At 36.7% G+C, this 27,414-nt stretch overlaps 2 protein-coding genes across 8 annotated transcripts in view; one reads left to right on the plus strand and one right to left on the minus strand.

Annotated features, from left to right (window-relative positions):
- The first annotated feature begins 1,450 nt into the window (after positions 1-1,450).
- LOC124409054 (ice-structuring glycoprotein-like) lies at positions 1,451-9,061 on the plus strand. Its single transcript, XM_046886447.1, has 3 exons — positions 1,451-1,582; positions 1,936-2,544; positions 8,441-9,061. Exons 1-3 carry the CDS (start codon positions 1,571-1,573, stop codon positions 9,059-9,061), a joined length of 1,242 nt encoding a protein of 413 aa, XP_046742403.1. The 5' UTR covers positions 1,451-1,570.
- Positions 9,062-19,622: 10,561 nt separating this feature from the next.
- The window catches only part of LOC124409480 (protein hu-li tai shao), a 56,954-nt gene continuing 49,162 nt past the window's right edge, over positions 19,623-27,414 (minus strand). For 5 of the 7 annotated variants that reach the window (XM_046887097.1, XM_046887099.1, XM_046887095.1 and 2 more), the window contains 4 exons: positions 27,091-27,168; positions 21,111-21,178; positions 20,407-20,550; positions 19,623-20,045 (listed from right to left, as the gene is read on the minus strand). In XM_046887097.1, the coding sequence (XP_046743053.1) occupies positions 20,422-20,550; positions 21,111-21,178; positions 27,091-27,168 (275 nt within the window). In that variant the 3' untranslated portion in view covers positions 19,623-20,045; positions 20,407-20,421. The remainder of the gene's footprint in view (positions 20,046-20,406; positions 20,551-21,110; positions 21,179-27,090; positions 27,169-27,414) is intronic. The other 2 variants (XM_046887101.1, XM_046887100.1) reach the window with 1 other exon arrangement.

A 27,414-nucleotide genomic window follows, 5' to 3' on the forward strand; every position in this document is an offset into this window, starting at 1 on the left:
GTTTAAAATATAAACTTGAAAACGCACTTTAATGAGACAATAAAAAATGCCGTTTTACTGCATATTTGAAATGAAATCATTACCCGGCACTGTATATTGCTGGAATTGAGTGACCTCGGTGCAGGCGATGCATTTGGACGTCGCTGGGCTGGTCAAGTGTTCCTCTCATCGACCTACATGCAGATTCACTCCAGGGTGTGCGTGTGTGTGTTAAGGCATTGGCGGGTGGTACGGATTTATGTGGCACTACAGGACGAAACCTTTCCTTCTCTCTGTCCCTCTTTTCACCGATGCGACGCGTCGGCTTTTCTCTTTCTCGGCACTCTCGCTGACTCAATCTTCCTCAGCATCCCGCCCCGAAACCTTAACGCCCGATGCTTCAAGGCCCCCGACGAATGTGGAGTAAAAAATAACTCACGCCGTAAAACGATCGCGTGGAAGGTTGACCACCGTTCCAAAAAAAAACCTGTACAAAGCAGAGAACAACTCCACCGTGAGAAAACCTTGAGCAAATTGAGCTACCTTGGGAATTACAGTGCCATGGTGATACTCATAAATGTATGATTTTGTTGTAATTACATTTAAAAAATAAAACTAAATTTTAATTACACTAGGACAATTAGTGGCAACTTTGAAATCGAAAAAATCACGTCGTTGGAACGATTTCAATGAACTAGGGCTCACTTTGATCTGAAGATGAATTTTCTAGGAATCAAGAAAGTCATATTTGCTTTTTGGCTTTCCAGATGATAAAAAAGCATGATTAGTGAAATCATTGGTAGTCGTGAATAGTAAACCAATGCCTTAATAGAAAATACTCCACCGTTATTCGAAAACTGATTTCAATTGAGTAGAGAACTCATTTACAAAGAAATTGAGCCCTAGTTCATAAAAATCGGTTGGATGATGCGATCTTGAATTTTCTGGGTTTTTTTTAATCTTCTGGTTTAAGGAGATATCATTTCAATTAAATTCAACTCTATGATCTTTAGTTGCCTTTTCAAACCTTCGTCACATCATACTTCTGGCTTGACAGCTTCTTTACTGAACCGTAAGTTTAACGCATCTTTAATTTATGGCATTTGCAATATTAAGCTTGTGCCTCTTATCTGTCCGTAACTTGTGTCGAGATCTTTGCTGTCTTATCAATGATCCCACGTCATTGTTAATGCAATTTTCATTCAAGCGATGATCTAGTCGAGTGATTCACGATATCTGAATTAAGAATGCTTGACGACTACTTTTACTTTTGGATTGCAGCTTATGCCGAGGTGTCGTTACAAGTTGACTGGTAGCCCACTTAAGACTGCCCGAGTGTCATAACTCGAGCGTTCCGAATCTGCAGCGAAGCAAACGACTTGCATAAATAACGACAAAAGGAAAAAGTCGCTAAAAATTAAAACAAGAACAACCGGAGACGAAGGCCTACGCAAAACCGGACCCCAAACGCGGGCGTGGTTCTCCGGCGAAGTGATTCCCAGAGTATAAAACACCCGACCATCGACAACCAGAGCATCACTTCTTAGTAACTGACCACAGCGCAGTACCAAGCCTAAAAAAGTATCTCAAAATGGCATTCAAGGTGAGTAACGACAACAACTCTAGTCGAACCTTTCCCTCAGAGCTCAAATCGAAGTAGAAGATCAATCCCTTGTACTGTCTAAAAAAACTGACTTCCCGATCACGATGATTTCTGATTTGTGAAAAAAGTATAGAACTTTCAAAATTCAGTTGCCAATTGTGTCAAAGCATCAAGTGTTAGTAGATAACCCTCTTCCTGCCCACTACTGATCTATGATACCTCTTTTCCACATTTTCCACACTGTCAAACCCTTAAAAACTCCAATCACATATCACATATTATAGAAACTGCTAAAAATACTCGGCTATAAATTTAACGCCCCTTAAATAAAAACGATCTCTTCAATCCTGCAGGTGATGATCCTCTGCGCCACCCTCGCGGTCGCCAACGCCGGTTTTTACAGCGGTCTTCACGCCGCCCCTGCAGCAGCGATAACCTACGGTGCACCAACCCTAAGCTACGCTGCCCCAGCGATCACTTCGCAGTCCTCCAACATCCTCCGCAGCCCAGGTAACCTCGCCCAGATTTCCACCTACTCGAAGACCATCGACACCCCTTACTCCAGAGTCAGCAAGTCCGACGTCCGCGTTAGCAACCCCAGCGTCTACACCACCTCCTACGCTGCCCCAGCTGCCTACGCCACTTCCTACGCTGCACCAGCTGCTTACGCCAGCTCCTACGCTGCACCAGCTGCCTATGCCTACTCCTCGGCACCGGCTGTGTCCCACGTGAGCTACTCGTCGCCCTTGTCCTACGCCGCCCCCGCCCCGATCATCACCAAGACTGCCTACGCCGCCCCCGCCCCCGCCTACACCTACGCCGCTGGACCAGCACCCTTAATCACGAAGACCGCTTACGCCGCACCAGCTGCCCTGGCCTACGGAGCCGCCCCAGCAGTCGCTGCCCCCGGCCCAGTTGTGTCTCACGCAACTTTTTCCGGACTGGGAGCTTCTTACGCTTGGTAATTGATTGATTAAGATGATGGTGAAGCAGTTTAGCGAGGCGGGAGGGGCGTTTTTTGCGGCTTCGGTTCTATGCTGTTCAGAAACGACTGCGGAGACGTGAAGCACGTCTGTCTCCCTCGAGCTGCCTCTCTTTTTTAGATACATGCTCCTCCTCCGTTCTATGATTTACTTTACACTTTAAAACAAGTCCGCCCGCTGTTGTAATTATTGTGATATATATGTCACTTTAACATGTAAATCAATAAATTATTATTCAAATTTATACACGACATTTGTTACGAATATTTTAACTCAACAACTGTAGCTCGTTTATATACTTGTGTACAATATGGCGATGCTGTTTCAACAAACTCTATGTAAATTTGAATAATTGAACCTTGTACATCGATTGTGGAAATTAAAGAAATTCTGAACGTTGATTAAGTGTTTTTTATCAGACTTTGAAGTAAAATATCCGTAAGCTGCTTGACGTAGGAAAGACACAATGGGAAGCTACACGGGAGTTTCAAATCAGAAGAAATAAGAATTTCTTAAACAAGCTGTAATGAACTTTGGTTGAGGCCTTCGGGCGACGATAATTGAGACCTCGTTGAAAGGAGAAATGATCAAGTATAATGTATCGATCCAGACAGCTGTGTAATTTGTATATAATAAGACAAAATTTTCAGAATCATGAGAGAAAAAAAATATCACCGAACACAAAACGAATTGCTTATTCATTTTCCGTAAAACTAAGTTACGGAATCAGTTAACACTCACCCAAACAGCACGTAATATTTCTATACTGCAATTTCAGCAGGAGTTTTGCAGTTTCATAAATGCACTCGAAACAATCAGAGCTTCACTGCAGCAACATTGAAATTTTTTGCTTGCGATGGACTTATAATATCGCGTGTAACACGTAACGGCGATATTACAAAGCTATGTTATTGTACTTTGCGTTCAAGTTATTGTCAGGATTTAAAACGCTTTTCGAGTATCATCCTTGATCAAATGCTGTGTTTATAGAGTCAGTATACTGTTATTATTATAATGGTATTATACTTTCGTTTTTCACTTGAGATTTTTTTATATGAGGTATACTTTTCCGAAATAATAAATAAATGCATAATATTGCAAAAAATAATTGGTTAATGTTACGCTTTTGAAATATTTCAAATCTCGCAAACCTACGTAGCTGCTAAGTTTCTGCAATATTGCATGCTGTGTGGGCAAATTAATCCTTCCTCACTTTCTCTCGCGATCAGTGTACGTATGTGTGGGGATGATTAACGACTGAGTTGCCGTAGGGAGTGTACGGGCAATAAAAATAATTGCGTCCGTTGAAAAACTCGGCGATCTTGTCAAGTCGTGTTTGCCTGAATATAAACGGTCAGCCTTGCACTTATTTCCTCGGAATAATAGTCCTTCCAGAAACCGAATTACGGTGGTCGTAAAACCTACTCAAGGTGTCCAGTTATTTATGGAAACGTAATTCCCTGAGAATTTCAGATTTTTTCAAACAAGAATCATTATTTATCCAATTTGTTCTCATATAAAGAATAAATGAAAGATACAATAGTCATACGAACAAGGATATTTTACAATTGACTAGAGCTCAGCTCATTGTGAGACGAATTTGTAAGAATCCGCTATCACGTACAATTTTTAAGAAATCAGGGCTTCGTTTATGACCATTGCCTGAAAGTTGCAGGAAATTTTTTTTTTCCCAGCAAATGGCTAAATTTTTATGAACCTAGGATAAAAATTAGGATATTCCAGATGCGACAAGAAATTCCCTAAAATTCCCAGGTTTTTTTCCAGGGGATATCAAATTCCCTGATTTCATAATTTCCATGAATATTGGACACCTTGCCTACTGTTATTTTGCTAAGTACAGTAACACTTAAAATACGATCCATATTTTCATACAAATTTTCAAATTTCAAATCCACAGCTCCGACCTTTCTCCGGAGTTGTGAGAAAATAGGGTGAAGATGTACTACATTTTTCCTGGTAAAAAGTATTAAACATTAGATAAGTTGTTTAATCTAACAGAGGAATTCGAAAACAATATTATGTATTGATGGATTTTTGGGAAACAATCAGGATTTCCCGACCTGTAATGGATCCAGAACCACAATTAATTCTCATGAGAATTATCGTATCACCATGAGAAACGTCAAAAATCCCCGGAGTTCGCATGAAAATTTCCCATAGAACATCCGGAAACCCGTGAAATCATTAGGAGAATCTCTATATATAAATTTTTTTTTATCAATCCTGTAAAAATTCTCTAAATCCTATATGAAACTCAATATTATAAAAACTTTGGAACCAAATGAAAAAATGACTATAATTCTGTAAAATTTTCATAACAATCCAACATAGGAATTCTTGAAGGCACATAAGAATTATTTAATTCCTTATAGAAAATGTTGAAAAGTCAATGGGTTTCCTTTTTTTATCTCCATAAAATTCCATAGAGGATAAAATGCACTGGTTTGCCGGTGGAGTGACAGCGGCGATATATAATTTATATAATATAGTCATTGTATATATATAAGTATGTAAGACACTTATAATGTATTGTATGTATATATATGTGTATCTGCAGCTGATCAATCTTTGCTAAACAAGTTTGAACATGACTACACCTTTCGATTTTCGCATTCATTATTTACAGTACATTACTCAGGATATGCGAACTGAATTTCGATCCTATTACGAAATGACCCGATTATCGATCGCAGCCTCGGAGATACGAGTGTCACATTGATGGCAGATTGGTATGAATTGTGAATAGATAATTGCTCGAAATCTCTTCTTGCAAGACCCTGCTGTTTAGATTTTCAATGCCATCATTGAACTGATTCGGTTTCCTAACTCTCGATACTAAATATATCACCACTTATCGCAGCTGAATAGTGTCCTCATTCTGAAAACTGCTCGCCGTTCGTCTCACCGGAGTAGCTGTGGATTTTTTTTCAAAATCAAAATCAGATAAATACCTAATAGTACGATTGAATGAATTTTGACTTGTAAGGATCTGCCTAGCGTTAGATTTAGTGATTACTGCAAAGTGAATTCTTATAATCATAGCTAAAGAGCTGAATTAGTCTAAAGTGTTTAGAGAGAAATCAAAAAGCAAGGCTTCGCTGTTGTGTGTGTTGTACAGATATCGAATCATAATTTAAAGAGCAATGTACTTGGCAGGCACGTTCCACTTGTGTATTTTTTAATTACAATACAATAATAATTCTGAAATGATTCATGGTTACTCCTCAGCACTTCTACTACATGCTCCAATTCTCTTTGTAATTGAATATACTATGATTTCGTAATAAGCCCGGTGTTAACATCTCTGAGTTTCGAAGACATTTGAGGGAGAAATTTTGATTGGGTCTTAAACGATCAACCTGTGTGATGGAGGGTTAACTGCTACAATATTCTTACCTTTTTATTAAATATTGAAATTGGTTTTCATGGTTTTAGCAATGCTGTATCTTTATCGCTATCCGTATTCATAATTTTGCTATTAAACATGCTATATTTATTCCCTTTGCAATAATTTTTTTCGTCTATTTAATACCTATCTTCTCTTTTCCAAGTTGTAAAGGATTTTCGTACATTTTTTATGGAGACTGGCTTGCGAGCAAATTGTCATCAAACTGACCAAAAGTTATTACCAATGTCACCAGACGGTCTTATGAATCCTGTTGGCCCTGCAGGAGCTGTAAACTTCCAACTCACACATATGCATACGCGAAGGTCTACGTCTTTTGCACACTGATGTGCGAACTCACTGTCAATCGTGTCGAACGGCCTCTTGAACTCCGTGGGTCGTCAATAATATGCGAGATTGTTAGTCAATTCCAATTATTTTTCAACATTTGATGACAATTTGACGACAGTTTTGCAAGCTTATAATATAGAAAGAATATTCTCGAATGTGCTGTGTACGTAGTTTTGAAAGAGTTTTAAATAGTTGTACGAGAATACGCTGGATATTATATGAAATGATGAAAAAGTGTCTGCAAGCAGTATGGAAATATCGTCGAAATTTTTCCTGAATTTTTTATTATTCTTGGCAAATCACGTAACTGAAAATATTTGATTGTAAGAAGTTAAAATAAGATTACGATAAATATCTTCAAGTAGTTTTCGGCAACTTTTATTCATAAAGAACGAGTAATATTGTTGTTTGTATTCAAAGAAGCTGTTCTAAACAAAATCCATAATTTTCGCAATCTAATACAGTTCCTTCGAATTATCGTTTCCGCCTAACGACGAAAATTCACTTTAAACTCCACCGGAGCTTTTGTAAAAACTATATTATATATTTAGTCGACGTTGGAATAATTTTACCTTCAATCAGCTACTTATCCTTTCATTATTTCACAATCGCACCATAACACAAGTATGTACCAGCAGGTTATTCGCGATTGAATTATTTTCATTGAAATTAGAAATTGATCAATTATACTTGTCGTTCATGCTCTGGGAACCGGGGATAACCGTTAATCGTACATCTGACCTCGATGGCGGACCTCAATCTTTCAGGCGCAAGTTCAGACAGCCGCTGGCAGAGTCCGGGTATTGCATAACGTGCAGGTCTCAGGCCATTATTCATTAAATAAGGAATAAATTGGGTTTCGGGAGTTGCCATGGCTGGGATCAGGCACGCCGAGTGCAAAGAGAACCGGTACCCACCGACCAACCACAATTGAGGTAGTCCGTCGAATCGGTAACCCTAGACCTTCGGCTTCGACATCGGCTTCGACTTGAGTTGCCCCCCTTCTTGGGCACCTGAAGAAATTGCACTATATCCTCTGGCACGGTTCTGTGCAAAACTTATACAATATAGAATTGCGAAATCCCTTAGTACCGGTCAATTCTTGCTGTATAAATACTCTTCACAAGTCTCGCAAAGGCATCATATCTACCTTGATCGTCGACGTGAACGAACGTACACACTCCCCGAGAAACATGTTCAAGGTATAGTACGGACAGATTTAATTAAATTCATTAGTTTATTTATTGTTCGCCAAGAAGATTTGCAAAGGCATCTAAGTTGCGACTCCAATGTAATTATTAATCAAGTGAAGAGTAAAAAAAAAATGAGAATTTATAAATGGTTCGATCGAGGCTACTCTCACACGACCTTATAACCAGATTCAGAAAAGTTCAATTTCAGCTACCGAAGTCGTTAGATTTTTTGAACGTGAGAATTAGTGAGACAATGGTGGGGAAAATTACAGTTATTTCTTATTTCGTCTTGATGATGATGAAATCACAACGCGTATCATTGTAACGAGAACAACACAGTCAGCTTTATCTTCTTCTTTATAGACTATTGTCCTCTAGATAGCAGTCAAACTATAGCTAGGTGTACCGATATATACATTTAGCGATCCAACATTTCTTTGAGCACAAACGATTTTTATCCCCACATTTAGGGCCTTAGGTACATCTCAAACCTCAAACCTTAGGTATGATAGGCGTGCGCGTCAGAAGACCGGTCAATAGTTAAATACCCAGTCTATACGCGAAGGCACGCGTTATTAATGAATATGTTTGGCGTTTAATAGGGTTTTTTTGGGGCATCATGCAAACTTACAACTGAATATTACGCACTATTAGTAGTGTCTTCAGTGCTACTCAAAATAAAACTTTCCTTCATAGGAATAGCAAAAAAGATCATGTGCGATACGTGCGCATAGACAATATCAGCCGCAAACCCACACTCGTTCAGACATTGCTTACTTTCCACACTTGTCACATAGTCCGTAGTTAAAAATTCATGAACATATACATAATAGAATGGTGACTGCATAGCGTGATGATATTGCGAATTCACGATAAACATAAAAGCGTGTTCAGTCCCTAAAAACACAACCGCCAATAAAAAAAGATAACCAATTTACCGACGTCCTTTCAGCTGGTAGTAATCTGCGCAACCCTGGCCGCAGCTCAGGCTGGCCACCTCGCCGCACCCGCGATCACCTACAGCGCAGCGCCAGCTGTCTCCCACGTGACCTACGCTGCGCAGGCGCCGGCTCACATCACCTACACCAGTGGCGCCCCCCTGATAAAGGACGCTTACTTGGCCCAGCCGAGCTACGCCTACAGCGCCTCTCCGGTCGCCGTTCACGCCCCAGCCATCGGCTCGTCTCACGAAAGCACGGTTCGATCCCTGGACGGAAACTCGGCAGTGTCCCACTACAGCAAGGCCGTCGACACCGCCTTTTCCACGGTCCGTAAATACGACACCCGAGTAACGAACGACGCTAAGTTCGTTGCTGCTGCCCCCGCCTACGCCTATGCTGCCGCCCCCGCAGCGACTTACGCCTACAGCGCCCCCGTCGTCGCGAAGACGACTTACGCTGCTGCCCCAGCCCTTCACTACGCCGCTGCTGCCCCTGCCTACCCCGTCGTAGCTAAGGCGGCTTACGCAGCCCCCATCGCATATTCGCCAGCCGGTCTTGTCGCGCACACCACCTTCAACGGCATCGGTGCTTCCTATGCTTGGTAAACGGAGGACGTGGCTTTGATTCGATAAAATTGTAGGGTTTGATGAGGTACTTGGTTTGTTTGGTGACTGCCGCGAGAAACCCCGTTAGAACTACCCTTGTGGATCCAGAATAAGTAATTATTCATGGGGGTGTCCTGTATCTGTACTTGTAGTACAGTTTTGCTAGATATAAATATTGCTGCAATCAATTGTAAGCAGGATTTGGGTTTCGTGGGAGTCACTGAATTTCGAAACTACTAATCATACAGACAGTGTATAAAATGTCAACACTGATTTCTTATACATCGATCTCGACAATCGAACACCGATTTGAGTAAAACGCTATTGTAATTATGTCGATTTTTGGCAATTTATAAATAAACTAAAATTACTTGTAAGTGGAAGAAATCTTTAGAGGTGCTTTGTATACATACATAATTGATCATACGTTCAATATAACCATATCTTGTGTGGAACCTATGCGACGATCGTTATTACATCAAATACTATCTCATATAATAGAAGGCATTTTCCAGTGATCGGTTCAGTGAAATTACATAAACCATGTTAATATCAAAGTTACGAGTAAGTTTTTACAACGCAGGCATTGGACAAACATATCAAACAATGGCCGAAACAGAATGACGTTCGAAACACGTTTAAATTGCGTATTTCAGCAAGTGACAATTAACTACATCTTTGGGTTTCATTATAAGCTCGTCGCGTGCTTGAAAAATTTGCTAGATATATTTGTACATACATACTCGAATGTATGATACTCGATTCGCAAATCCTATTAACATGACAAAATTGTATGATGGAAACCCGTTGCATCTAATAAAACATAAACTTCAATTTTCGTCCAGTTATATTCGTTACACAATATCGAACGTCTTCCCCGTAAAATTGTATAAGTACAACGCAACGTTCTTCTCGAAATAACGATTTTCTATTTATGCCCATGTAACATCCACGTCTTCAATTACATTAATCATATTGAAAAATACGTATTGCAGATAGACATACGTATCATATAACATTCAAACTTCGTCTCTGCTGGATGAATTCATGTATCGATCAGATTGTTCCATCAGGACACGACGATTAAAATGGCAAGGCCGATTCGAGTCAATTGAAGTAATCACCTCCAAAATAACGAGGGTGTCTTATCTTTATGGATTTACACCATACGGTTAGTATAGATTCGATTGAATACCTTATACGTCTGGTAATTATATGAGTAAAAGCAGTGCTCGATTGAGGATATTAAAAGGACGAGGTATACCTCGCGTGTAAAACATATGTACTCCGCGTTTTATGTACACGCAACTGGGAAGTATGAAACATGTGTGCACGTCGATATTTTCTCACCGCGTGCATATAAGATTACGATACTGGGTGTGGTGCGTTGTTACGTCTTTGCGGTCCTCCACTCTGCCCCTGACTTACTTTCACTCTCCATCGAGTAGGTACCTTAAGTCGGGGCACACATGAAGCCCGGGTATTAATGCATTCCATTTGTGAAATGTAGAGAAGCGTGAGGCGTAAGATAGATCGGTCGAGAAGGATCGATCACCCGCCCGCGGTGATATATCTGCTGCACTGCATCACGGGTTATCTTTTAGATATATATCGAAAATAAAATTATGTGAAAGATGTTTGAAAGACTCTATCATTGTTCTAAAACAACAATAAAAAATGGAAAAGTATATTATTAGGTAGAAGGCCCTTCCTCCGCTTGAACAGTAAACTCGCCCTCGGGAATAGTCTCCGACTTCTTTTTTTTTTTTCATCAGATCACATGAGATAATACCTACTCATAAAATATATGAAATAAAATTTAAATAATCGTACTAACCTTACGTTTACGAAAGCACTCAGTGGCACTGCTGTTTTTTTTTCTCATCAGTATTTCGCGTTTTTAAAAGGGGTTGGGCAAAAAGTATCTCGTGCGCCACGGGCGGAATGCGATTTTGTCGCTTCGCTCTTGCCGCTACCTTCACACTCGTCGAAAATTCCGCCTTTCAGCCCTTGATACGCAATGTACTATTTTCCGCATCGCGCTAAACCTAGAACTGACACTTAGATGACTTGAAAATCAGCTCAAACATGGCTAAAAGCCAGTTACCGTGTTGGCCCGAACATGAGTAGACCCCCAATTTTTGACCTCCGATTCGGAACTGTTTTTTGGATCCGAATATAGGTCGAATTTCAGAATACTTCAGCTTTTGCTTCACTTTACGACAATCGCGTACATTTTACTCTGATGTACCGTATTCTAACGCAGTTCGGTAATTGTTTGTGTTTTCGGCTTCCCGCACAACTGTTAGTTTAAGGTTCGCATCATAACTATACGAGAAATATTTTTGTTCACTTGATTTGTCTGTGAACCTCTACACTCCACTCTATCTACACTCCGAATATTAATTTTCTCAATTATTGCACGCAGGAAACATCTAACAGACAATTTGTTTATTCCAACTTCAGACTGATGCTTGAAAACAATTGAAGTCCGAATTTTCGATCTTCGAGATGAGGTGCATAGGCGCAGCGCGCGAATATTGCATTGCGAGAATATTACAATTGTCGGTCGATAACGAAATTTCCAGTCGATAATGTAAATCGCCTAAAAGGTCCCGAATTGACGAGGGTAACGTACTACGAATATAAGAACCTGGAAAACATTCCCGATACATGTAGGGTAACAGGAGGCACGACAGGCCCCCAAAAAAAATTAGGTCAGGAAAAAAAAAAATTTCCAATATTGAGATATTATTAGGGGTTCATTTATTACGTGTTAAATCAAAATATGTAACATTCTTTTGCGACAGAATTTCTCTTTTTTAATGATATTTCAGATAAAGGCCATTTGCACCGGAATATAAACTCTTTTTGCCATATACATATTGATGGATAATAATCAAAGATTCATTCAAGACGGGTGAAATGACAAGATGCAGTGATTTGAAACAAAAAAAAAATTTCAATTTTTCAATGGGTCCGCCGTGCCCCACGTTACTCTACCTTACATATTGGAAATAAGAATTTTCATTGAAGGTGATCGTTAGTTTACGATATATTGCGCCTCTGCAAAAGAATTTTCGTTACAGCATTCTCGGGCTTCACCGATGCTCAAGGTGGATCCAATCTCCCAAATTACATTCTCAATCCTTCCGACCAGGATGGCAACGCGAATTAACGAATAAGTTTAATCATATATTATTATGATGATAATGATTCTTAAATGTATACCATACATGATATTCGTCAAAACTTTGGTATTATAAATGAATTCGATTAAATGCTCATACTTTTACAATAAAATTGTTTTTATTTACACGTGTTCTATGATCCGTTTCTATAGAATGCCAATACTTTCTGGAACCTACATGGTATGGAATATAGTAAATTGACGCAAATTTCAACCGTTTTATGAAAGCTTTATTTATAAAATGGTATATTACTTACGACCGCTCTGACCAAATACAAATGACTAATCCAATCTTACATAATAAGCATTGTAAGATGGGTTAGTTGAACGCACGAGAACTCAATATAACCGGATTAATCATCTTATACGTTATATTACTGTCAATTTTAATTCAACTTCTGATCATTGTAGTTCCAGCTGTAGGTCCTTGTTTTTAGAAAAAAACAAACGGCTAAGCCTCATTAGATAAATTGATATATCTGTGCAGAAGTCCAGAATAGAGTAACTATATCGGTATAGTTTTCTTTATCTTTGCAATCGTAATAACACACCAAATTCTAGTAATAACTATCGCTATACATCTATGCATAAATTAAATTATAATTAAATTTAAACTGTACTGATGCCTAGACTACGAAAATACTTAAACAATAATACCTATGATTGATAATCATTAGCGACATATTTATACCTATCTACGCTTATCAGCAATAACGATTCAAGTTCAACGGTTTTAGTTGAAAATTTGTTCGTGGCTTACATTAGCAATGTGTACGCGTAACTATATTATATACGATTCATTTGTAAGTGGCCCAGTGTATATATTCATTGACAATGAGCACACTGTTAATAATAGATCATTTTTCAAAATAAATTTAAACTCAGTACGTCAGTATGCGCGCTAAAACAGAATATCCCAATTTACACTGGCTGAAAGTATAGGAGTGGAAATGCAGATAAAACCGCCCTGCCTGGTAAGTCAATCAGATTTTCAAAACAATTTAACTGTGAAATGTTTCTCTGATTTGCACCTTTAACATTTCATTGCTTCTGAAAACGCTAGTGTTTCTTTTATCGTTAGCCTAGGTCTCACTGAAATATGCTCTAACTGGAACGCGTACAAACCCAATTTTGAGCGTGCCACTTTGCCGGGACTTAAACTTATCCCGACTCTCAATCCACAGTCACCTACAAATATAAATCCTTGTTTCTAAATCTATGGAATGAAAATTACGTTAGATCGAAGTCAAGTTCAGCAATGCGTTACAACTAGTATGGAATACAAGTATTGATTGAACTCTAACTCAATTATTCCTCTAAAGATTATGGCGCATGTCTTACATATATGCTTGATAAATCAAAATCACTTTCTCAACCCTAATAGTCGCGATCTATCTCGGCACGCTCCGCTCTGCAGTAAAGCATTAGCATTTCGGGTCCCAGGTAGAGTGTATTTCAGTGCTAGGGCAGTACGATGAATCTATTTATGAATTAATAAAAAAAATAAAATAAAAAAATCACTGAAGGTCTGATTAGTCGATCAATTTGAATAACGATTAAACGAATATGAATTGATTGGAAAAATAATTTATCGATTTATCCCACAGCCCGAGTTTAGCGTTTAGTCCAATATAGTCTAAAAGTCTATACGAATAGGCTACGGTGTAAAAAGAAAGGCGATGCCAGCGGCCCTGAAAATGTGAAACACCATTTCCCAACTTAGATTTGCTGATTGAGAGAGATCGTACAGTTTTTACGAAAAATAACTACACAAGTACTTGTAGCATTCATCAATCAATTTGATGAAACACTGCAATGACTGAAATGTCACGATCGCTGTCTCAAAGCATGATTTTCCTTGACTTCGTGTAGTAGAGTATGCCTATGAATTTTTATGTTGATTGAATCTCCAGAAGCTGTAACCAGATTGTAGAAACCGTAGAGTCATTTTGTTATGGCTTTTGCATTCTGCTTATAAATTATGGAATTCTGTTTGCTTTGGCCTTTAAGCAGCCACGAAATGAATTCGTGTATCTATGTATAAATCAGACCCAAACGAGACTCACTATGACTGTGATTTCGTTCGATTACGTTCGATTTTGTCTCGGAAGTAGCGGTTGTATGTTTCAAAGCACTGTCTATGCACAGAGACAGGCCGTGACATCACCTTCCTTCTTACGCGGCCTACACCCTGGTATCCGCGTTGAAAAAAGGTGCAGAAGAAAAAAAGAAAGAAAAAAAAAACGGTAGAAGATTCATGCATCAGACAGACCAGCAGAGCTACGTTACGCAAGAGAAAGTATCGAACTGACAAATAGACAGCGAGTGCACCAGAAAGAATATACTTTATTGCGAACATATTCTGTCACCACTCATTCTTACAGCAGTTTTTCAAATCACTAGCTACAATAAATCACAGACTTATAGATATAGACTGTGCGCTACGTAAGAGGCATTGAAGCCTGGTTAGAAAGAAAAAGGTATTATCAACGTCTTTCTGCCTTTGTCTACAAAGGTAAATGGTGCTAAATGGTGAGGATCAAGATCGTTGAATGGAAGGGTTGTATTTATTACTCCCTTAGAGCATATACTACTGTAGGTACTATCGCGTGGTACAGAAAGTATAGCGGAGGAGTGAGAGAAAGAGAGAGAAAGAGAGAGAGAGGTATAATATGTTGGTTATAATCTGTCTCTTTCGCTCCACACTTGATTAGCCGATAAGTTTCCTCACAGCCAATAAAATGCAGAGTGAAAGAGATGAAGAAACCCGAATATACAATATATATATAACGCTCTCTTTCTCTCTCTCTCATTCTCACTCTTCACTTCGAGCACATTTTTCGCGAGGTCGATGGGATGGGTAGCTGCCTCCAGTAGTATATGCTCTAAAATTACCCTACAATCGCTATTTGTAAGCCCCCCGACACACCTCCTCGCGATATGCAAGAGGGCACGAACGACGTCCAGACTATGTCTGTCTGTCTTTCGCTATGCGGTCTATGTCTATAAGTCTATGCAATAAATGCTCACATGTGGGTGTGGTAGATGCAGTGTTGTAGTCCCACGGGCGATAATTAATTCATTATTTCAATGTACAATAATTGTCATAAATATTTATGTATATGTATGTATATGCATGTAAGTATGTTGCCTCCTTACAGGGCAATCTCATATCTTAAATGCTGCCTAGGCCAGTTAATAATTATTTTATTGTGACAAAGCTTATAGAATTTAATTAAATTAAATTGATTAATTCAATTTATTATTTGGACCATTAGAAAAAATAAACTCCCGTCCCAAATTCAAGGCGAATTCACTGCCTGACTTTATCTTTTAATTTTCAGGGTAGTAAGTAGGTGAACAGAAAATTATAATAACGAACGATCTTTTTATTCACATAAATTTTCGAACCCTAAGATCGGTCAATTTTATTTTTAGACTGCGTTTGGGACGAGAATGTTATAGCACTTTTATTTCTTTATTTTCATTGTCTTATTACTTTTCTTCAGTATTTTTCTTCGAAGAAAGAAAATACTTTTTATAATACGTGCTACACGTAATATTCAACGTGTACGAATAAGTAAAACATTGCAAAGCTAATATTGTAAATTTATTAATGTCTCTAATATGTAAATCGATGTTAATATTATTAACTCTTTTCTCGTCATTCTCTTATTATCAGTTAAAATACATCATTATAATAATCGAGCAGTATTTAAAGGCCGCTGCGGGCAGCCTGAGCCTCATGTACATTTGAGTTTATTTACTAAAACATGCCATTCAAATAATAGATAGAAATGTCCGGAATTAGAAGTGAAACAAATATATCAAGGTATGTAATCAGAATGATTTCGATCATTCACTCCATCGTACAGTTTATGTTCTCTTTCAATATGGGAACGTAGAAAAAAAAAAACGAAACTAAGACCGGCAGGTAAATCACTCTGAGCCGTTCTTATTATTGTCTCAAATTTTTTTCAAGTTAGAGAGGAAAAGAATAAGATTTGAATATGGATTAAAATCTTGTTTTTTTTTCTGCAAGTTTATTCTCCCTGCATTGGTTCATTTGCAATTGAAATCATTAAAACGACTCCGTTGTGATCCAACTGAAGAAGCCTAATTATACATGTGTATATTGTATACAGGTGTGATAGTGGTTTCATTCTCTGGTTACAATCATTTGTTCATGCTTTACAAACTGGAAAAAACCAAATGACCCAAAGTAAGCGGCGAATAAGTGATTACGATATAGTCAAAGTGGTAGGCAGCAACCATCTTTTGAAAAGTAGAATAAAAAGGAAAAACAAAATATAGTAAGTGATGTAGAACAGGCACATATTTCCCATACGGCAATTACTTTTTTTCGTATCTTAGAATTTTTTCAAAAATTTTTTAACTAAGAATGTGGCAAAAGTTTACTTTGACAGGGTTTCTTTGAACTTTAAAAATATTCGTTATATATTATATTGCATATAATAATGTTAAAAAAAAAGAAGAAAATAGGCTAATTAATTCTTCTAATATCTCTTTGTCATTCATACACACGTTTACACACTGTTAAATCGTTCTTCCTCTCACAACCGCACCATCTCTCCCTCTTGTATTATTTCCCTGTCCCATCTGCCTAACATATTAAAACTTCATTTCAATATTTAATATAATATAAAGCATGAGTGTAGCTAAAATTACATATCTGTATATTCAATAATATTACTTATATATTAAAATACGTATGCGTGTGTGTAAATATATATATATATATATATATATATATATATATATATATATATATATATATATATATTTGTATACACACACACACACACACACATATATATGTACCAACTATTAGAATGACGGATTGCAAATCATGATATAATTCAATAATACAATTACAATGTTACATTACGCGCTGCGCGCATGGATTCGTAGCAGATTGTTTATGCCGTACGTGTGCAACAAAGAAGATTGTATAGCCATATTATTCCGAACGTTTATAGCTCGAAATTTTTGGTGCTAAACATGGTAAAAAAAATTCGTACTCGACTTATTTACGGGATTGGCTTTCCAGGTGTATTTGAAGAATAACTAACGAAATCAAGTCTTAAAATCAGAAGTCGAGCTACATTCAGGGTTGACTTATATTCGGAACAAAATGGTATTCAGGGTACTCATTTATTTTGAGCACATTCGTAGCAATGTAGTTACACCTAAAATTTCCTCGGAAATGAAGTAATTGTTCGTTTCTTCATCTAGTATGTATCTCCTGTACAAAGAAAACTTAAGGTATAAGTATTAAATTGTTATTTAATATTTCTTAACGATTAATAAACTGTATTGTTTTCCTTCTTTTAACTTTCAGTTTTTAAATATTGTGTACGTTATTATCATTATAATAATAATTAATAGCATAATGGAAAATAAAATATATCATTACAGAGTTGCAAGAAAAAAAACAACCAAAAACATCAACAGAGTAAAGATAAAAAGCAAACAATTTCATCGTCTCCATCGCGTGGATTCTGATCGGAACAGAAGCTGCAACCCTACCTGTCACCCGCTAAAGCTGCTGCCTTTAATAATAATACAATTTCTTTCCCATCTTCAAAACCGCAGACCTCTGAATTACAACATTTATTAAAATTTCAAGCACCGAAAATAAGTCAATTGATCGTTAGAACAATCATTCTTAATGAACCAGACACTCAATACTAGATAGAAGACTATAGAATTCTAGTTTCTGCTTGGATTCAGAGATTGTCTCTATCTTCTTCAATTTCTGACCATATCCCTATCCTTTTCCATACAATTTCTTCTCCATTATGCTTTTTCATTTTTATAAAAATTATGGTAAACTCATTAGCATGGTAGTAGTTTACAATACCCAGATTTTTTTTGTGACTGTTACACATTTTAAAAAAGCTCAATGAGATTTTTTTTGTAATAATAGTCTTGTTTCTACTGATGCAAAAGTGCACGTTTATGCGATTTACATGATAACGAATGCGCAACGTAAAGAATTGACATATTATTTTTATGCCCTTCAGGCTTTGTCCAATAAATTTAAGAGGCAAAAGAAATTTATAACTGAAAAAGAAAATACAACGCGCGAGTACTAATAAGTTACAAGGGTACAATACTTGTAACGTTGATAATCACAATAAATTCATCGGTAAAAGCCGAATACATACGACGAATGATAAATAAATAATTTAATCTTCAAGCATCATCGAGATATACCTACGTATACGTGTATAATATATTTAGTAAGCTGATAGGCGAGGTAGACAGGCAGGCAGAGTAACCACATCTGTTATTTTAGCCTTCTCAATGGTTGTTTATTTTATTCTTCAATTTTTCCTCATTACTCGAGAAATTAAGAAAAAAATTTGGCAATACATAAGCTCTCTATCGGTATTGTTACACAACACTCAGCTAGCTTATCGCCAAGCAAATCTTCACAGACATTAAATTACATCGCATTGTCACTTCCGCAGTAATACTCGCTCATTAACATCGTCCTTTTCTTGGGCTTTCAATATAATGTGCAAAGGTCGAAGAAAAAATTAAATGATAAATTACGCAGCTACTGTATTATCTCCACTACAATACTGTACTACGTTCGTTCAATAAGTTTTTCAAATATTGTAGAACTAAATGGTTCACACTTTGTATAATCCTTGCTAAAAAGATGTCCGAGATAGTACTTAATAATTCGATGATAAGTGTTTAGTTTTGTTAGGTCTCATACCAAACTTGAAGTAGAAGGTACTTTAAAAATTTTTACCGATGAATTATCTTTGCTTATGTGAATGTACGAAAGTTGTAAAATACTCGATTAAATCTAAATTTAAATGTACTTTTCGCTTTCGTTTCTCTATCTTTCCATTAATTTCTTATGACATCAATATTTTTGTTTTTTCAAATCAATATTTAAAAGTAAATCATCTGTTATCACATCGTGCAACGTATAATACAGAAAACTTGTAAAAATAATAACAAAACTTGATTGCATCATATTAATCCTTCTACATAAAGGATTGATTTTGTATTCATGAATCAATTCATCTTCCCGAAAAGTTCACACCGTTTACTCAGAGCATCTCCTTAGGTCATATTAAATTGTTAGATTGATAGAAAAGATTAAAAAGAATAGAATAATGTTTCTTTGAGTATATAAAGTATGCACTACTAATTATTTCTGAAGATAACGACGGATATGCATATCAAACTTCGGAGTTTGGGAACTGAAATTTTATTTTGGCAATGGATGGTATTACTGACGTTTGTGAGTCCATATAAAATCTACATTCACCTAATTTGCATACCTATTAAGATTTGGCTATATCGCTCAAATAAGTGAAAGGGAAATTGTAAGTTTTCCTTGTATTTAAAGGGTTATATGTATATTGTGTAATTATTGCATAGCTAATTAAGGTGAGATAAACAGAAAAAAAAGTTGACCATAGATTAATATCGAGTGCAACACTTATAACAAATAAAAGGTAAAAACATTAACAATATAATATAGTATAATATAGTTTTTCTTAAAAGTCGACGTAATATTGTGATGGCAGTCTTGAGTCCTGGAAAGATGATGTGATTGTTGCTTGGTTGCTTGCAGGTGGTATAAGACATTCGTCAATTTTTTTGTTTGTTCAAAATTCATTATTTATTCGTTCATTTAACTTTTTGATGGTTTGCGGTTTTTTTTTTCGAATCTTACTAATTCAGCTTCGATCTTGGGTACGATTTTTCTTTATATTTATAATTAAATTTCTGTTCTGGCAGTGTCTGTAAAGAAACCAATAAAACAATTTCAACAGTCAATGGATGTGCATACTAAATCCATCTTATTCAATGTGGACTTAACAATTGTTACGGATTGTGGGAAAACTATAAAAACTAATCTATATCCGGCAACTATTGCAAAATAAACAGCAGTTTGGCTTTTTTCTTCGTATCTATTCTAGACATTGTAGTCTAAAGTAGCAAAAACTTCATTATAATTCAGTTTTTTCATATTCAGTAAAAGTTACGCGATGTCTAAGATGAACAATTTGTGTGCAAAACCGTGTGCATGCCCTTTCCAGTTGTTTAAAATGGTTTACCGATAAATTTATTCATTATGTGAAAATAAAAAATTTTGGCATACCTCAGATTTAACTACCTACGCCTCGACAGACTTCTTTTTTTCCTTCTTTTTCTTAAGGAAAGATGGCGTCCTCAGTCCCTTCTTCTTCTTCTTCTCTTTTTTGGGGGACTCCTCGCTAACGCTCACATCCTGCGACATGGAACCCTTAACACGGAAGGTCCCAGTGGTAACCGTAAGCCAACATGCTCATGCATTATACTATGTATATTTAATTAAACTAGGTAATCATGCAAGCTGCGCGTATAGCAAACTAGGCTGCTATATGCTACATGAGATATTTACAAAATATCTTCTCAGAAAAAATGATAACTGTAGAAATCGTGCTTATTTTATCCCCCTTGTACGTATACATTGTGATAAATTTTTCGTGACATGAAGTTTGAGAAACTCATAACAACGTAAGTGCCTGTAGATATTTTGAAAGGTTTTTCAATTTTCAAAGTTTGTGTCTAATGTAAGTAACAAGATTTATACTATCTACCAACAACTTACATAATTATATTTATTTCAGTTCTCGTATTGGCCAAAAATTCGTATAACTTGAATTTATATAAAATTTTCATTTTTCAGAATACATGTATCCCCTCGAAATATATTTACTTCCTCAAAATTAAAGGACGAGATAAAATTTTTTTTTTTTGATATCTTGAATCCCAACGATACACACAAATAAGTAATTCTTATATAAACTGAAATAAACGAACCTCTTTGCTGCTTTGGGAGAATGTACTGTGATGTGCGTCAGAATGGTCGCCATTCACTGTGTTTTCTCCTGTAACACAAAATCTTGATAAGTATTTTCTAGACATTGGTACAGCAAAATTAATCCAGAACGTTTTACTTTGCATTAATAAAAGCGCCATTATTGATAAATATTTAGCATCAGTTGAAGAAAAGTTGAATTTAAACAATGAAAAACTGTCTGAAAAGCCAAGATAGCACAAAGATGACAAAAAAAAAAAATGCCTTACCTGCGACAAATAAAAATAAACACAAACTTGCGCATCAAGTTAGTAGCAGGGGAATGCTGATCCAAACTTCTTCAGAGGATTGTTTACACGGACTAAAGCAAGTCACGTTTGTACATACATATATTATATACAACAACAATAACTCGAGCCAATAGGATGCAGAAGAGAAGTACTTTGTTATATTATATCCATGCCTGTTGCCGTTACCACTTATATCGATAGATGCCTCGAGGACTTCGAGTCTTGCCAACACCGGTGAAGTAGAAAATTAATAGTAATTGCAGACTCAAATGAGATTCATACACGTGGTTACAAAAAGGAGTGCTGATAGGAATGATTATACACTCATAATTAAATCGAAAAAAATAATAATAATACCGATATGGATTAAATGTGCGACCCTTTCTTGTACGGTATTGATCAATAAACGAGATATATTTGTATGAATGCGTAAATAGAATATCATTTATTTGCATAAAATAATGAAGAATAAAGAGAAACAGTAACAATAAGCGGAATGTACACGGATCTGATATATCAATCAAGTAATTGAGTAAATAAAACGTAATGGTAATACTTTTTATGGATTGAGAAGTGAAAAACGGAAAATTGCTTCAACTGAAATATATGTAACTAAAAAAATAAATCTTGAAAAGTAAACCAAAAGAAAATCGCCTCAACTTAAATGTGCGTAATTAAAATGATAAGTTTGTTACAATCTGTTTGAAAAAAAGAAAGAAAAGAGAAAAAAGCAAAGAAATTAAACAAAAAATAAACAATTACCATCAAGTTTTTACATTGTTCGTAATTTGACTATATTGTCAGCTTAGCATTAATAAAGCTAATTCGATTGAAGTTAATCAATTTTAACTAAAAGACAATGTCAATGTATTACTGGTAGTATGGAGAAAGTCCTTGGATAACTAGTTATAATGCTATTATTGTAATTTTACGAAGTACTATAATAAAATATAATTGTTACATAAGTCGCACCGTTATAAAGTTAATAATTACTTCTCAAGTTTAGATAAAATATGCTATATAAAATTTAAAATTAGCAACAACTATATTGCGCGACTTAGATTTTTAATCAGAAGTAACAAATTCTCGAGTTTCTGAATCTTATCACAATACATGCATGGACTTCTTAGACTAGTTTCATAAACGTAATCAGCCTCATCGGTTACTATTTGTACTCTATCAAAAAGAACATTTGATACAGACATTGGCTGTATTCCTCAATAATGAATTGTAAATCTCAATATAAGTCAACACTTTACAAATGTATAGTTTGAGAATGGAATCGTATTATTGAGTAAAATATCATGAGATTCTTACTCAATGCTTTGGAGAATCAGGTACCGAATTAAGTATATCAGTGAGATTAATTTGAGAGACGACTTTGTACAGAGTGGTATCCTCATATCTAGGTGGCAGTTCAAGGGGAGCCGAAACATTGACATCAGCGTCTATGCCAGTACAGAACTTTTCGCACTCTTTTGATACGCATGTACAATGAACCTGCATTTCTAGCGCAGTTTCATTACTGACATCCAGAGCCTCTTCCAAGAGCATGAACTCTCTAGTGTCGTAAGAATATACCATGCAATCTTGCGGTAACGGTTCTACACAGTTCTGACTTTGGCCCTCGTTTGCACCTAGATTTTCCTCTTCAATGCATCCAGGTTCTGGCAGTTTAATGCCTAATGCATCACTGGATACATCTGCCATATTTGTGGTTGTGTCGAAATAATGATCTTCGTTCGGTAAGAGTGCTTCAGAGGACGAGGACGAAGAGTTACGATTTGTCGACACCTGCAGTCGAGTTTCGTCCATGTTTGTTGATATATCCGCGCTGTACGTGAGGTCTATAAACTTCCCGGAACATTTATGCTCATCGCTTTCAATGGAGCTAATCGTATCCAGGCTGTTTGTACTTGAATCTGACAAAGTGTACGTTCTATCTAGGTTTTCTTCAATTCTTTCTGTTTCACATTTCAATTCTAAACTCGTATTAGAATTTTTTCCAAGGTTTGGGCTGCTCTCTGTCGTGTTTTGAAGAGATTGAAACACAGTCGAGTGGCTATCGTCTTTGCAGGAACAGTAATCCAATGTATTCACAGATTCCAAACTCACGACCGAAGGATTGGGTGACGTCATCCATGTTTTATCAACACTTGATGTGTTAGTGCATTCGTTAAACAATCCAGCAACTGTCATTTCAGAGTCTAAAAGATAGTCAACGCAGTCAACTTGTTTTTCAGCTTTGATTGTCACTTCTCTATTGAACGAAATCTCAAAAGCTTCATTATTTACCTCTTCAAATATCGGTGCTAGTTGTTCAGGTAACATGAAATCTAGTGCTTTATCTTGTGATCGGTAAAAAGTGTTTGAAAATGAAACATTGTTTTCTCGTGTCTCATGTCGCTCAATTGAAAAATTTAGCTTAATTTCTTCTGCGGCATGACTTAGTTTAGGTACAGAACAAAACTCCAATATCGCTTCACCCAAAGTATCGTTGTCTGTTATATCAGAGTCCTCATTTTCTGGCAAAGATGCACCGTCTGCAGAAGTATCGCAATAGTGTGAATGATTTTGGTCATTGACAGGTCGATATTCTTTGAATCTCAAAAGTAAACAATCGTCACAATCTAATGGTGAGGGACACGATTTACAGCCACAATATAATTCCACATCATTTGTTCCTTCTGATTTCATCAATTCGGACATGTTATTGTCAGTCTCAGTCACACTCTTGTTTATGTCAGATGTTAAATTTGTGCCATAATTTGATGAAGTGAAATTTTCTAATGTTATAAAAAGGCGTTCATCTTCGTTACTCCTGTGACGGTCAGACACATCAACCATATCTTTATTCTGTCTAACTGTGAAAGATTCATTGGGCGAGCTGCATACTCCTTGAAAACTTTGACCTTTCTCAGTTTTTAAGTCAATTGGATTCACTGTCTCAATTCCGTTGACTGAATAGAATTGCTCAACTACATTGCACACATTTTTTTCACATATAGTACTGATTGGAGTTGATTCTTTAAAGAATACCATCTCTTCATCAGTTTGGGAGGAAGGATCGTTGTTACTTTCCTCAGTTTGGTATTTAATATTGTTTTGCATTTCTTTAAGCTCGATGTTTGTGGACTCTTTAACTTTCTTCAGATCATACGAATCAAGAGAAAAATTTGAAACCGAGTTCATGGATTCGAACATATCTATAACGTGATGTACTATTTCATCAATAATAATGATGCTATCATTAGGCTCTACTTCTGAAGGATAAGCACGATTCCTAGAAGACATCAATTCATTTTGCTCAGAAAAAACTATCCCTTCTCTATCACCGTAGCAGGGCAAGTTAGCTATCAAAGTGTTTGCCATATTTTTAGCTATGCTAAGAGCCTGCAACTTATCCTGAACCACAGCTGACACAATGTTCTTATTGAGATTTGCATCGAGTTTCAAACACGATATATCATATAATATTTCATCTATCACATTAGAAGCTAGAGTATATATTTCAATGTCACCCAACTCAGCAATTATTTGATTTGCTACTGCTTTCATATCCTGATTGAACGATTCGCCATCTGTTTCTCTTAGCTCGCATACAGTTGAGTATGGCAACTCCAGAATATCAGACCCTTGATTGGAGACTTCGTCGCATTCATCAGAGCTTTCCAAAGAACTATCAGAAAACTCGATAGTCTGGTTTAGATCGCAGCATTTATCATCTTTCTTTGGTTCGTTCAGTAAGTCAACCCAAAAATAGTCAAGTTCGTTATCGCAAGCACCGTCATCTGTATTACAGCTGTCATGACGTTGAAACTTTGTATCATCATAGCTTCCATTCAGTAGATCCACGGGCTCATGCTTGGTCTCTATGAATTCTGCATCTGTATCCGTGTCGTTAGTAGGTGTGAGGCTGTATATCAGACTCATGCTTGTTGAATCCAAATTGTATTTGGAAGATATGTTACTCTCAGGTAGCATAGCGAGCAACATTTTAGTTGGTGTTAAGTCAGTCTTCACGCTGTTGACTAGTTCCGTTAAGCTGTCCATTCTACAGTAATTAGAGAAGCGAGGCGGAGTCGAAGCATTGCTCTTTCGTATTATTAATGGCGACAGTTTTGTGGTCCCATCCTGAAATCCAGAAAGATCCTCTGGTCCGGGAAACAAATTTTCTGGATTTTGATGAAGTGCGTTTTCCTCTGTAAAACTTGTAAACTTATCTTGAGGAATGAGTAATTTTTGATTAGTGGGTTCGCTCGTCAGCAAAACACTTCCTACAGAGTCTATATTTTGTTGATTGTGTACTACTCCAGTATTTACTTCAAATAAATTTGAATTGTGATCAACGAATGGATCATGTCTCACAATTTCGTGATCATTGTCAAGATGCTCATCTGACACAGCGCATAAATTACCATTTTCGTCGGACTGACTTACCAAATCCTGGTTTCTGTTATGTTTTGTCAAATTTTCTTTATGCTTGGAATCTGGTTTTTCAGGATGTTCAAGATCAGTCCCTGTGCAGAGAGTGTGAAGATCGTTAATGTTCTTCAGAATAGCACCCACAATCAAAGGTTTGTGCGATTCATCTCTGGTTTGACGAAAAACTGTTTCACAGTCATTACTATCGCCTGCTACAAAAGTTGACTTTTTTAATATATCCGTAGCAATGCGTACGCATTTAACTGAATTTGTCTTAGCTCTTTTTTCTGAAGATAAATTTCTCACAATCATGTGGACAGAGGTGTTACTCCCTGTTTCTGTGGCAACCTCGCTGCAACTTAGATTTACGATTTCTTTCATATTTCCACCAGAGTTTGACTCACTATCTGTGTCACTCATATTTTGTTCCCTAGCTTCTGTATTCTTCACTCGCATCGAGAAATCCATTGGCACCGACTGCTCAGTACAAACATTCAACAACTCGCAGAGTTCAACTGATTGCGTTTTTTCTAGTGTATAATTAAGACTGACTATTTCATTTTCATTATCGGGTGTTACAATTTTATCGTTGACAAGTGCAGGTGTAGCAGTAGGAAGGGAATAATTGTTGAAAAAAGCCCGTCTCAAAGCAAGGTAGGGTTTAGGCTTGGGTGGCACCAACGGCGGTTGTTTAATCTTAATGTTAGTGTGCTCTAACTCTGCAGTTTTAGTCTTAGACGAGTGCACTATTTCAGTGATCAATGGGGTCATGCGGGGTGCAACAGTTGTGCTTCTAGCAACTTCTAGCTGGATTGTGTCGTATGGTTCAGTTGGCCAGCCGTAGCTGTGACCGCTGCTGATGCTGCTGCAGTTGCTCGACTGACAATCTGTAACCATTGTCCAAACACAACTCAGCTCTTACTCTCTATTCAATATTAGTCCGTCATTTGTTTGCTTTTCCTTATAACTCAAAATATGTTATTCACAAAAATTTGTAAAGAGGAGTAAAATTAAAAGCAAAAGATTTTATTCTATAGTTCAATAGATATTCAGAATAATTAATTATCAGTCAACAAAACCGTATTAAGCAGTGTGAATGGGTTAGAAAGACGTGAGATAAAACAGTTACATTTAATACTAACAATTCACACATTAAGCAAGCAACATTTTCAATTGAGACATAAGCATGCTGTTAAAAATATGCACAGAAATATACGTTTCTTGGTCACTCAGAAAGGATTTCAACACTTTAGAAAAAGGTACCTACCTCGCCTGTTGAGATCATTTCGTGGTTCGCTTACTGCAGAGCGTCGCATCTCGTTAAGGAACTCTGACGTTGCATCCACTGCCGTTCCAAAATGAGACAACACATGCGATTTAAAAAATTTGAAGAACAGTTCGACAAACTATCATTTTAAATAACTATTTGTGGATTGGTACTTAATTATCTGCCGATTAAACTTCTGCTACTCTCTATTTCGAAAAACCCCTACTTATAAATCAAAATTACATGCTTCTACCAACTCATGACTCGTACCACTATAATCAATTTAAATATCATGCATCAAGAATTTTCCACTTTGTTATACTC

The sequence above is a fragment of the Diprion similis genome, chromosome 8 (assembly GCF_021155765.1).
Source record: "Diprion similis isolate iyDipSimi1 chromosome 8, iyDipSimi1.1, whole genome shotgun sequence".
Lineage (NCBI taxonomy): Eukaryota > Metazoa > Arthropoda > Insecta > Hymenoptera > Diprionidae > Diprion > Diprion similis.

Bases quoted from the DNA above. Each gene is read 5' to 3' on its own strand.
- LOC124409054 (XM_046886447.1), top strand. The intron at 2,545-8,440 runs TAATTGATTGAT...CAATAAAAAAAG, and splicing joins TGGGAGCTTCTTACGCTTGG to ATAACCAATTTACCGACGTC.